This window comes from Phocoena sinus, chromosome 8 (genome assembly GCF_008692025.1).
Source record: "Phocoena sinus isolate mPhoSin1 chromosome 8, mPhoSin1.pri, whole genome shotgun sequence".
NCBI lineage: Eukaryota > Metazoa > Chordata > Mammalia > Artiodactyla > Phocoenidae > Phocoena > Phocoena sinus.
In genome coordinates this window covers 97,958,271-97,971,611 of record NC_045770.1, presented here as the reverse complement: position 1 = coordinate 97,971,611, position 13,341 = coordinate 97,958,271, and the positions used below count along the sequence as shown (strand labels likewise).

Sequence of the window (13,341 nt, the reverse complement as noted above, 5' to 3'; positions counted from 1 at the left end):
TCTATGCCTTTTAGCGGGCCAGCGAGGAGTCCCCAGCTCCCTGCCCCAAGACAGCTCCACCCACCTCAAAGCCTGGAAATCCTTTCCTTCTCACTGCTTATCTCAGTCCTACACTAGAGGGACCTTGCCGGCCACGCTCACCATAGTGTCCCTCACCCAGGCACACAGTAAGCAACCAACCAGTGTTGGCTAAAAGACCATCGCTCCAACTCTCCCCGGTTTACCCATCCCACCAGCACTTCCTGCCTCTCTCAGAGAAAATGCAGCTCCACTTTTATGTTAAATAAAAAAGTATCAAAGTTGTACATTTAAAAAGCTTGCTAAATTTGTACATAAAAATTCATCTGAGGAAAGGGAGCTACAGATTAAAAAGTGAGAGGATCCCTGGACTAAATGCTGAGTGGTCACTATCTAACCCTACCACGCGCTGCTCAGCTTCGGAAACAACTAACTCTAACAAGCTCCTTCCCTTCACTAGGTACTGTGCTCAGCCCTGGAGATACCGGATCAGATATGGTTTATGTTCCTCAGTGGCTTATACCCACTGAGATGACATCATAAAACAGAGAACTACAAAAAAGTACCCAACAAGGTTCACTGTTTCTATTACACTGCAGAGTGCTGCAGAAACACAAAGGATTGTGACCCAGGGCCATCCTATATAACTGTGTACTACACGACTCCAAGGAGTCCCACGCGCACAGTAGACTACATGAATGGTGTCCCATGGAACTATGCAGTACACAACTTGACTAGCCATACATGGCAGCTCTGAAGTGATCTTCCACCTACACTACCTCATCTAATTTGTATTAACAGTCCTGGAAGGTAGGTATTATTTCCCCTTTTTTACAACTAAGAAAAACAAGGCTCAGAGAGGTTAAGCAGCTTTTCTGAGATCACACAGCTGGTAAAAGGTAGACTTTACAATCAAACCCAGGTCTGCCTAAGTCCAAGGCTCTGTCAGTAGAATCCCTCAGCCATTTTCCAAGTCAGTGTCTCTGAAGTAAGAAGCCTTTTCTTCTTACTATTTCAACCACCAATTCTTTAGAAATTGTTTGGAAACATTCTGATACCCTAAAGGAAATAGTATATCCAGGATTCAAAAAGCACAAAGCAAAACCAACTCCACCAGGTTGACCTAAGACATAATTTTGGCAAAGACACAGGGAGCGAAAGACAGATAAAAATGGAACAAAGAATGAATATAACAAAACAGATACAGACTCATAGATAAAGAAAACAAACTGGTGGTTACCAGTGGGGAGAGGCGAGGGGGGAGGGGCAAGACAGGGGTAGGGGTTAAGAGGTACAAACTACTATGTATGAAATAAATAAGTGACAAAGATATACTGTACAGCACAGGGAATACCGCCAATATCGTATAATAACTTTAAATGCAGTATATCTATAAAAATCATGAATCACTATGTTGTACACCTGAAACTAATATAATATTGTAAATCAACCATATCTCAATTTAAAAAAAAAAGCAAAGAAGCAATTTTTTCCAAGTTCAAAATAAAAGGTGGTCATGAAAAGATTAACTAGGGGGATCTCTTGTGAATGATCCCATTTCCCAAAACAGCTGGAGAGCTTATTAATACAGATTCTAGGGAAATATGAATCTTGACTGAATATCTATCTGATAATAGTAAAAAAAAAAAAAAGAAAGAAAAAAAAAAGGATTGTTGGGAGTGCCCTGGTGGCCTAGAAGTTAGGATTCCGGGCTTTCACTCCTGTGGCCCAGGTTCAATCCCTGCTCAGGGAAATGAGATCTTGCAAACCATGCAGTATGGCCAAAAAAAAAAAGTATTGTTAAATTTTTAAGGGTAATGTCAATAGTAATGTGGTTATGTTTGAAAGAAAGGGAACAGGAGTCCCTGTCTTGCAGCAATACATACTGAAAAACTTACAGATAAAACTGTAGAATAACCAGGACTGGTCTCAAAGAAGTCCAATAAGGGAGGAGGGGATATAAACGAAAAAGATTGGTCAAATGCTCACAAATGTTCAACTGAGTGACGATGGGTACGTGGATCCCATTATACTGTCCTTTGCTTTTGTGTATATTTGAACATTTTAGGGGAACTTACTTAAAAGAAAAGGTGGCAACAAATTATTCTGTAAAACGAAGGAAACTTTTGGAATGTAAAATATTCCCTCTCACTAGATTTCTATAGATTATACAGATTCTATAGAATATATAGACTAGATTTCTGTAGAATTGGGTTAACAGTCCGTGCCAACAAAAACAAATATTTTTGGATTAATTTTTTTTAGAAACAGGTTTCTAGGCCACACTTGCAGAGCCTCTGGGTCAGCTTTCCAAGGTGACCACAATGTCACCTGGCCACCCTGCCCTCCCTGAAGCCCACCTGTGATGCCAGTGAGGCAGGTGTTTTGGGTGGGCGATGCCATCTTGTTACAGGACCGGGCAGTGACGGTGATGTTGTACAAGGTAGAAAAATTCAAATATGTGACTTCTGTCCTGTACTCAGAGCCGTTCTCCGAGGAGCAGCTCTCCAGGTTCGTCATATTCTCCCAGTCTCCGTGGCTGACCTCCAGCTCGAAGCCTGTGTTGATTCCAAAAGGGCAGGCCCACTTGAGGACCAAGGTTGGCTCTTTGGGGACCACTCCACAGTGGAAGGAGGTTACTGGTGCAGGGTCTGCAAGGCAAGAACAGTACATCATGAGATTCTTGGACTTTTTTTTTTTTTTTTTGCGGTACGTGGGCCTCTCACTGTTGTGGCCTCTCCCGTTGCGGAGCACAGGCTCCAGACGTGCAGGCTCAGCGGCCACGGCTCACGGGCCCAGCCGCTCCACAGCATGTGGGATCTTCCCGGACCAGGGGACGAACCCGCGTCCCCTGCATCGGCAGGCGGACTCTCAACCGCTGCGCCACCAGGGAAGCCCAATTCTTGGACTTTTGCCTTTGCAAATACTGAAACTTGGGGAGCAGGAGGTTCCTGGCCCGTTGGTGATAAGGAGACAGCCATGGAGCATGACAGAAGAGGCAGAGGTTGACCTTGAATAGGGCCTTACTGAACTGTGTGACCTTGGGTCAGTCCCCCAACTGTTCTGAGCCTCAACTGCAGGGCTGTCTCAGGATTAAATGAAACAGTGGCTGTCAGGGTCCAGGCTGGAAGAGCACAGGGCTCCATGAGAGGTAGCGACAATACAGTGGAGGCGGTAGCAACTTCTTCGCCTGCGGCACCTCATTTTGGGGCCCACTTGATAATCCTTCTGGAAGAGGCAGGGTTAATATTGTCCTATTTTGCAGATGAATCAACTGAGGCTTAGAGAGATTAAGCAATTTGCTAAAGATGACATGGCTGGTCAGTGGCGAAGCCAAAACTGGATCTCAGGTTTTCTAAATCCAAGTCCAGCGTGTTTTCTACACATACAACAGGCTAAATAATCAATGGTAAACGGTATCGGTTTCTTCATCTCTAAAATGTGGTGTTATTTGTCTCTACCTATCTGAGGGCCAATGGCGTTTTATTCAGGGCCAACAAAAAACTGATGTAAATGGGAAACTCTGTATTTATGTACCGGGGGTGGGAGGAGTATTACCATTACTTCAATGTTGCAGTGTTTTAAAGCAGGAGAAGATTCTAAAGAGTCACCTAGTGCAACGCCCACATTCTCCACCTGAGGCCTGGAAAGGTAACCTGCCCAATGCATACCTACTCCCACTGTTCCTGTTCCACCCATCCCCACTCATAAAGGCTCATAGATATCCTTCTTTTGCTACAGGCTACAATAATTGTAGCTAAGATAAACATTAGCAATGGAAGCCACCCAAATACCAAAGATCAGAGTCTAGACCTGGTGAATGAAGCCTGAGTTAGCAGAAGGGACTCAAAGCTGCAGGGATCCCTTTAGCCACTCCATGTGAAAACTCAGAGGTCATCAAGGTTCCAGCTCCTACACTACCAGGGAGGCTGATCCGATGAGACCGCTGTTCCCCTTCCAAATCAGCCTAAACACATTTGAATGGCTTGGTCTAAGGAAGGGAGGAAGCAGGTGCAAAGAGGGTAGGGAGTAGGGTGCTACACAGACACAGAGGTGATAAAGGCCCCACGATCGGGTTTCCCTGGTGGCGCAGTGGTTGAGAGTCCGCCTGCCGATGCAAGGGACACGGGTTCGTGCCCCGGTCCGGGAAGATCCCACGTGCCGCGGAGCGGCTGGGCCCGTGAGCCATGGCCACGGAGCCTGTGCTCCGCAACGGGAGAGGCCACAACAGTGAGAGGCCCGTGTACCGCAAAAAACAACAAACAAACAAACAAAAAAAATAAAGGCCCCACGATCAAAACTGTCAGCAGAAGTACTCACAGTCGTCCACAAAACATTCCCCGATTACTCTCTGAAAGTTCCCTCAGTTAAACACAGGGCTCTTCTTCCCTTTAAAAGATCACACCTTTTACATCGAGACATTCAGGATCAAGAAAGGCAAAAAAGCTGAGCATCCATTTTAACAATATCCTTTCCGTCTTCTTCAGCGTAAAAGCCAAACTATGAACTACAGGCCCGGACGTCATCCATGCCCTGGCCCATCACCTCTTACATCTTGGGCCTCAACTCCTCCCCCTCCCCCTCTTGCTCCCATGGATCCACCTCTGCCACCCTGACCTCCTGCTCTTTCTTCAATACAGCAGGCACGCTCCAGGCTCAGCACCCCAGCACTGGCTGCCCCTCTGCCTGTAATGCTCTACGTCCCAACATTCACATGGCCTGCTTTACACCCTTCAAGTCTTTACTCAAAAGTCACCTTTTCAATGAAGCCTTCCCAAGATAAACATCTCATTTCCCCCATCCTTGTTTATTCCCCCCTCCTTAGTAATCATCAACTAATAACCTGTTTATCTTGTTTATTATATCTTCCCTACCAGAATAAAAGTTCCAGAAAGGCAGGGCCTTGTCTGTGTCCTTTAACAGTGCCTGGCATATCGTAAATGCTCAATACATATCTGTTGAATGAATAAATGATGCGGGCAGCAAGATAGCACTAATAAGCTAATAGGATGCTCAGAGAGCTTGGGGTCTGTTATCACACACCACACAAAAGCTAATCAACTAGAGTTTATTTCAAGAACCTGTGTGCAAGGCCAGCATCACACAAGAAGGAGTCCAAGAGGCACGTGGGACTACTCACCTGTACAGAATGACTGCCAGCCAGGTGCCAGTGACTCGGTGACATTCCCCACCTGTGTGAAGATCTCTACGGTGTATGAGGAGCCAGGTGTTAACTCGGTGACTGTAGCGTAGGTGATGCCGACGCCTGTGACTATCTGTGTGGCCTTGCTGGCATTTCCATCCTGCTCCATAAGAAGGCGGTAGGTGTACCTGAAAGAGGCTTCATCAAAGTTCTGCCAGTTTAAGGTTGCTGCTGTGGTGTTGGTCCTTACTTCAATGTTGGACACATTGCTGGGCCCTTAGTTTTTTTAAAAAAAAAAAAAAAGAAAAAGCACGGATTAGCTTGAACCATTTTATTATTTGCATGTAAAAATAGCCAGAAAATTAATTAAATTTAATTTAATAAAAATAGCCTGGCTCCCTTAGGGAAAGAATAAATTAAGCTAATGTTTGCTGGACTCGAAAGATGGAATGCTTCCCAAAAAAGACATTCAGAATATAATTATACAGATTAAATCTCAAAAGAATGAAAGTTTTTCAGGCTTCTTTTAATAATTTATCTGAAATATATTTTCAAGATGTAATTTCTATCTGTTTTTGAAATATGATTAACGAAAGAGAAAAACATACGAAAAAGGCATTATGAACTACCATTTCTACCATATATTTAGGTCAAATATTACCAAAGTACTTCCCTCACTTTTGCATGCAAAGTGCCTCATTTGGGCTGCATCTTCCAATGCCAACATGACAGGGCGACCCTCCTCTAGTCTGTATTCCAGACTAGAGAATGAATAGTCATGTTTTCCACGCTTATGGGATCCCTTTCTGCTTCAGAAGACAATTCCAAGTTCATATGGCTCAGCACCAAGTGCCCCAAGAGCACAGAAGAACGTTTGCTGAGGCCGATGTTTTCAGCTTACACAGTTTCACATTCTCCCTGGAGCCCAGAAACACGAGAGCCTCTTATTCCATCATTTAACCAATGCTTACTTCCCATCCTCCAAGTGAAAGGGAGACTACTCCCTTAGGAGGGTGTTCTAAGACACTTACGTGTGTACCGTGCAGTGGAGTTGGGTTTCCCCCTGAAATTGTTCATTTCTGGGAAGATTGTGATGTTATATAAGGTGCCCGGGATCAGGCCCCCGAGAGTGATTGCTTCATGAGAACTATTTGTCTGGTTAGAGCTGTGCTCAGACTGTATCACTACACAGTAGATGTACCCAGTAACATTGTCTGTATTCTGCCACGCCAACTGCATGTCGGTTGTGGTGACATTAACCACACGGATATCAAACACTGCACTGAGGTCTGGTCAGAGGAAAGGAAGAAAAAAGGAAGTCTATTAATGACCATATAACGTCCAGCTTTATTCCAAAGAGTCTGACAAGAGAACTTGCTCTTTTGCCATCAAACCCTCAAATGAGTTCACACAGGGCAAACTCTAAAACTTCGGTGAGAAACACACACACACTCAGTTCTTTCCAGAATTTTGGCTCTTCTGTAACACAGATGAACTTACCAGCTTATCCTATCGTTTTCTGGTCTTTTGCTTTTGTCATAGAGATGCCCCCTTCAGGGGTCTTCTGGGGTGGAAATCATGGCCAGTTTCTTGATCTGAGTTCTAGTGACCAGATGGGTGCTGTTTGTCAAGATTCATCAAACTATACATTTAGGATGTGTGTGCTTTTCAGTATGTGTACTATATCCCAATAAGTAGGTTTTTTTTAATCACTCCCTCCAAAGCAAACATCTTTCTATAACATAGACAGGCATACTGAAGAGCAAAACTGAAATAGAGCTGCCACCAAGTGGGAGCATTTGAGGCTGGAGTGACGAAGGGAAAAAGCACACATGCCCTCCACGCTCAGAGCTGGGAGTCAGAGTGATATCACCCAGAGTCCTCTGGGTTCTGTACTCGGATCATCTCATCTCTACACACTGAACCAGCTGCAATATGAACGCACAGATCCCAGAAACAACTGGATAACAGGACCTCTTTTCTGCCCTTGCTTACGAAACTTTTCTCTCTTTACCCAGTAACCAAGGTCACCGCTGAAGAGGCCAGTTGAGTAGATAGGGGACAAAAGAGGGGAACATTTTCACAGTAAAACCCTTTGTACTTTAAAAAATTTTGCACCACATGCATGTACCATCTGCTCAAAAATTAATTTTTAAGCAGGTTCTCCTTAAAGGAAGGTAACTGAGAATCTTCTTTCCCTACCACTGGATTCCTGATGTTAAAGGGACTCCACAGACAGAAGGCCATGAAAGACAGCAGTTTTCCTTAAACATAAAAATAGTACAAATAATATTCCATAAAAAGGGAAGGGCTATATATACACTGTGATCTGGCTACAAAATGAAATAGTCTGCAGCCACTAAAAACATGAAAACCATAACAACTACAGGAGGGAAGTTATGATATATATGGAGTTAAAAGAAAAAGTTCAAATACAAAATAAAAGAATTCATATAATAATTACGGTGATATAAACTAAATATATGACCACGGACACAGACAGAAAAGGAATTCAGTTGGGTTAGAAGAGTGGAGTTCTTTTTGTCTCCCTGCCTTTTCGTGGTGGTAAAATACACACAACATAATATTTATCATTTTGACCATTTGTAAGCGTACAACTCAGTAGCATTAAATACATTCACAGTGTTGTGTCACCACCACCATCATCTGTACCCAAAACATTTCATCATCCCCAATACGAACTCTGTTGCCGTGAAACAACAACCCTCCTTCTTCCCTCCTCCCAGCCCCTCTCTTCTACCGTCTGTCTCTGTGAACATGCCTATTCTAGGCATCTCATATAAATGGATTCATACGGTAGTTGTCCTTCTATGTCCAGCTTTTTTCACGTAGCATAATGTTTTCAAGATTTATCCACACTCTAGCATGTCTCAGTACTTCGTTCCTTTTTATGGCTAAATAATATTCTATCATATGGATATACCACATCTTGTCTATCCATTCCTCTGTTGATGAACACTCGGTTGCCTCCACCTTTTAGCTATCGTGAGTCATGCTCCTATGAACATTGGTGCGGAGATAACTGTTCAAGGCCCTGCTTTCAATTCCTTTGGAAATATATATACATGTAGGAGTGGAATTGCTGGGTCATACGGTATTTGTTTCCCTTTTTCAAAATTGCCTTTAATGCTGTTACATTTATTCTCCCCAATAATAATGAACATTGGTCAATAATAGAATGGTAATGCCCTAAGAGTCTAGTACCTTATTACAACTCTTCTTGATTTCCATTCAACCGGACAATTACAGGCAATAGTACAAGAGATGCCTTCTCCTTATGAATAGGCTTAAATTACTTTTGCAGCTGCAACATATCAAAGTACAGTCCACACTCTTGTTAAGACCTCAGTCTTCAAAGTCAGACAGAGGCCAGTTCACTACCTTGCCACCCTGGGCCAGTTACTTAAGTTCACAGAGTCCCCATTTCCTACCCTATAAAATAGAGATGATAATAGTCCCTACCTCACGGAGTTGTGTCCAAAATGTTTAAATACAGGATGACAGCCCAGCCATTTGCAGACCCCTAGTACATTATGTTATTATTACATTAAATTCTGGCCGTTGGCAAGTCATACAATATCAAAGGGACCCCACAATGGTGATGCCTTTACCATTAGCAACATTCTCAAAAAGAAAGAAAAAAATATATGTTGATACTACGACCCTACCTCAAAAGTCTAATCTGAAATTCAGACTTGAAAAGGAATTACTGCACTTCATCTGAGGGATGCATTTTAGCAGTCCGCATATTTTGGAAGTAGATCTTCCTAGTAGCTATCAGTGCTTAACCCAACCAACAGAGTTGAAGAAACCTACACAAGGAGAATCTCAAGAGTCCAAATGACTTCACACGTGGCTCAAGGAATCAGTCTCGTTTCTTTATTCCTCCCTTCTGTGGAAAAGATTTCAATTCCCTTGCAATCAAAGATCAGGGAATACTGTATGTTTTCCAAGCTTTCCCAAAAATTTCATTTCAAATTTAAAAAACAATAATGAGCAATAGTTTTCATGAAATATTTTTATCAATATCAATAGGCCTCATAGAACTAACAAAACTACTGTATCACAATGTTGTTTATGAAAGACTATAAATAATCTACCTGTCCAACAATAGGGGAGTAGTTAAATATTTATAAACTTTAGGGTTTCAGCACCCCTTTATCTTCTTAAAAATTATTAAGGCTCTCAGAGAATTTTTATTTATTTAGGTTACATTTATGTATGCTGTAATAGAAAATTTTTAATGGGGAAAATATTTAAAACATAAGAATACACAAGCATGCATTCCATTAGCCAACAGAAAAATGATCTCATCCCATGTCATAGAGCATCTAGAAAACTCCACTGTACACTCATCATGAGAGAATGAGAGCGAAGAAGCCAAATAGCATTCCCATATTATTATGGTAATAATACCTCACAGGGCTTCCCTGGCAGTTCAGTGGTTAAGAATCTGCCTCCCAGTGCAGGCGACACAGGTTCGAGCCCTGGTCCGGGAAGATCCCACATGCCACGGAGCAACTAAGCCTGTGTGCCACAACTACTGAGCCTGCGCTCTACAGCCCGAGAGCCACAACTACTGAAGCCCATGTGCCTAGAGTCCGTGCTCCGCAACAAGAGAAGCCACCGCAATGAGAAGCCCGCACACTGCAACAAAGAGTAGCCCCTGCTCACCACGACTAGAGAAAGCCCGCAAGCAGCAACAGAGACCCCACGCAGCCAAAAATAATTAAATTAAATAAATAAATTCTTAAAAATAATAATACCTTACAGACCCCCTTGAAAGAATCTAGGGGACTCCCAGAGATCCCTGGACCACACTTTGAGGACCACTGATCTAACCAAGGGGTCAGCGAACTTTTTCCATATGGAACACAGAGTAAATATTTTAGGTTTTGCAGGCCACTTATTCTCTGTGGCAACTACTCATTTCTAGAACAAAAGAAGCCATAGACTTTATATAAAGAAATGAGCATGGTTGTGTTCCAATAAAACTTAACTCTATAAAAAAACAGGCAGTGGGCCAGATTTGGCCCATGGGCCATTTTTATCCCCTGACTCCTGATTTAGACAATGGAATGTCAGGCAGGTATTAAAATTATCCTGCAGAGAAGGAAAGAAATCATAAAGATCAGATCAGAAATAAATGAAAAAGAAATTAAGGAAACGATGGGAAAGATCAATAAAACTAAAAGCTGGTTCTTTGAGAAGATAAACAAAATTGATAAACCATTAGCCAGACTCATCAAGAAAAAAAGGGAGAAGATGTAAATCAATAGAATTAGAAATGAAAAAGGAGAAGTAACAACTGACACTGCAGAAATACAAAAGATCATGAGAGATTACTACAAGCAACTCTATGCCAATAAAATGGACAACCTGGAAGAAATGGACAAATTCTTAGAAATGCACAACCTTCCGAGACTGAACCAGGAAGAAATAGAAAATATTAACAGACCAATCACAAGCACTGAAATTCAAACTGTGATTAAAAATCTTCCAACAAACAAAAGCCCAGGACCAGATGGCTTCACAGGCGAATGCCATTAAACATTTAGAGAAGAGCGAAAACCTCTCCTTCTCAAACTCTTCCAAAATATAGCAGAGGGAGGAACACTCCCAAACTCATTCTATGAGGCCACCATCACCCTGATACCAAAACCAGACAAGGATGTCACAAAGAAAGAAAACTACAGGCCAATATCACTGATGAACACAGATGCAGAAATCCTCAACAAAATACCAGCAAACAGAATCCAACAGCACATTAAAAGGATCATACACCATGATCAAGTGGGGTTTATCTCAGGGATGCAAGGATTCTTCAATATATGCAAATCAATCAGTGTGATAAGCCATATTAGCAAACAGAAAGAGAAAAACCATATGATTATCTCAATAGATGCAGAGAAAGCTTTGGACAAAATTCAACACCCATTTATTATAAAAAACCCTCCAGAAAGGAGGCATAGAGGGAACTTTCCTCAACATAATAAAGGCCATATATGACAAACCCACAGCCAACATCATCCTCAATGGTGAAAAACTGAAACCATTTCCCCTAAGATCAGGAACAAGACAAGGGTGTCCACTCTCACCACTATTACTCAACATAGTTTTGGAATTTTTAGCCACAGCAATCAGAGAAGAAAAAGAAATAAAAGGAATTCAAATCAGAAAAGAAGAAGTAAAGCTGTCACTGTTTGCAGATGACATGATACTATAAATAGAGAATCCTAAAGATGCTACCAGAAAACTACTAGAGCTAATCAATGAATTGGTAAAGTAGCAGGATACAAAATTAATGCACAGAAATCTCTTGCATTCCTATACACTAATGATGAAAAATCTGAAAGTGAAATTACAAATAGATGGAGAGATATACCATGTTCTTGGATTGGAAGACTCAACATTGTGAAAATGACTACTACCCAAAGCAATCTACAGATTCAATGCAATCCCTATCAAACTACCAATGACATTTTTCACAGAACTAGAACAAAAAATTTCACAATTTGTATGGAAACACAAAAGACCCCGAATAGCCAAAGCAATCTTGAGAAAGAAAAACGGAGCTGGAGGAATCAGGCTCCCTGACTTCAGACAAAGCAACAGTAATCAAGACAGTATGGTACTGGGACAAAAACAGAAATATAGAGCAATGGAAAAGGATAGAAAGCCCAGGGATAAACCCACGCACATATGGTCGCCTTATCTTTGATAAAGGAGGCAAGAATATACAGTGGAGAAAAGACAGCCTCTTCAATAAGTGGTGCTGGGAAAACTGGACAGCTACACGTAAAAGAATGAAATTAGAACACTCCCTAACACCATACACAAAAATAAACTCAAAATGGATTAGAGACCTAAATGTAAGGCCAGACACTATCAAACTCTTAGAGGAAAACGTAGGCAGAACACTCTATGACATAAATCACAGCAAGATCCTTTTTGACCCACCTCTTAGAGAAATGGAAATAAAAACAAAAATAAATAAATGGGACCTAATGAAACTTAAAAGGTTTTACACAGACAAGGAAACCATAAACAAGGAGAGAAGACAACCCTCAGAATGGAAGAAAATATTTGCAAATGAAGCAACTGACAAAGGATTAATCTCCAAAATATACCAGCAGCTCATGCAGCTCATTGTCAGAAAAACAAACAACCCAATCCAAAAATGGGCAGAAGACCTGAATAGACATTTCTCCAAAGAAGATATACAGATTGCCAACAAACACACGAAAGAATGCTCAACATCATTAATCTTTAGAGAAATGCAAATCAAAACTACAATGAGATATCACCTCACACCAGTCAGAATGGCCATCATCAAAAAATCTACAGACAATAATTGCTGGAGAGGGTGTGGAGAAAAGGGAACCCTCTTGCACTGTTGGTGGGAATGCAAATTGATACAGCCACTATGGAGAACAGTATGGAGGTTCCTTAAAAAACTAAAAATGGAACTACCATACGATCCAGCAATCCCACTACTGGGCATGTACCCTGAGAAAACCATAATTCAAGAAGAGTCAGGTACCAAAATGTTCATTGCAGCTCTATTTACAATAGCCAGGACATGGAAGCAACCTAAGTGTCCATCAACAGATGAATGGATAAAGAAGATGTGGCACATATATACAATGGAATATTACTCAGCCATAAAAAGAAACAAAATTGAGTTATTTGTAGTGAGGTGGATAGACCTAGTGTCTGTCATACAGAGTGAAGTAAGTCAGAAAGAGAAAAACAAATACCGTATGCTAACACATATATATGAAATCTAAAAAAAAAAGAAAAAAAAATGGTCATGAAGAACCTAGGGGCAAGATGGGAACAACGACACAGACCTACAGAGAATGCACTTGAGGATACGGGGTGTGAGAAGGGTAACCTGGGACAAAGTGAGAGAGTGGCATGGACATATATACCCTACCAAACGTAAAACAGATAGCTAGTGGGAAACAGCCACATAGCACAGGGAGATCAGCTCGGTGCTCTGTGACCATCTAGAGGGGTGGGATAGGGAGGGTGGGAGGGAGGGAGACACAAGAGGGAAGAGATATGGGGACATATGTATATGTATAACTGATTCACTTTGTTATAAAGCAGAAATTAACACACCATTGTAAAGCAATTATATCCAATAAAGATAT

At 41.7% G+C, this 13,341-nt stretch overlaps 1 protein-coding gene across 1 annotated transcript in view; it reads right to left on the bottom strand.

Moving 5' to 3' along the window:
• The window catches only part of PTPRJ (protein tyrosine phosphatase receptor type J), a 172,509-nt gene that overhangs the window by 29,208 nt on the left and 129,960 nt on the right, over positions 1-13,341 (bottom strand). Inside the window, exons 9-11 of the mRNA XM_032639468.1 lie at positions 6,193-6,450; positions 5,159-5,437; positions 2,379-2,669 (exon numbers count right to left, since the gene is read on the bottom strand). Coding sequence (XP_032495359.1) covers positions 2,379-2,669; positions 5,159-5,437; positions 6,193-6,450 — 828 coding nt within the window. The remainder of the gene's footprint in view (positions 1-2,378; positions 2,670-5,158; positions 5,438-6,192; positions 6,451-13,341) is intronic.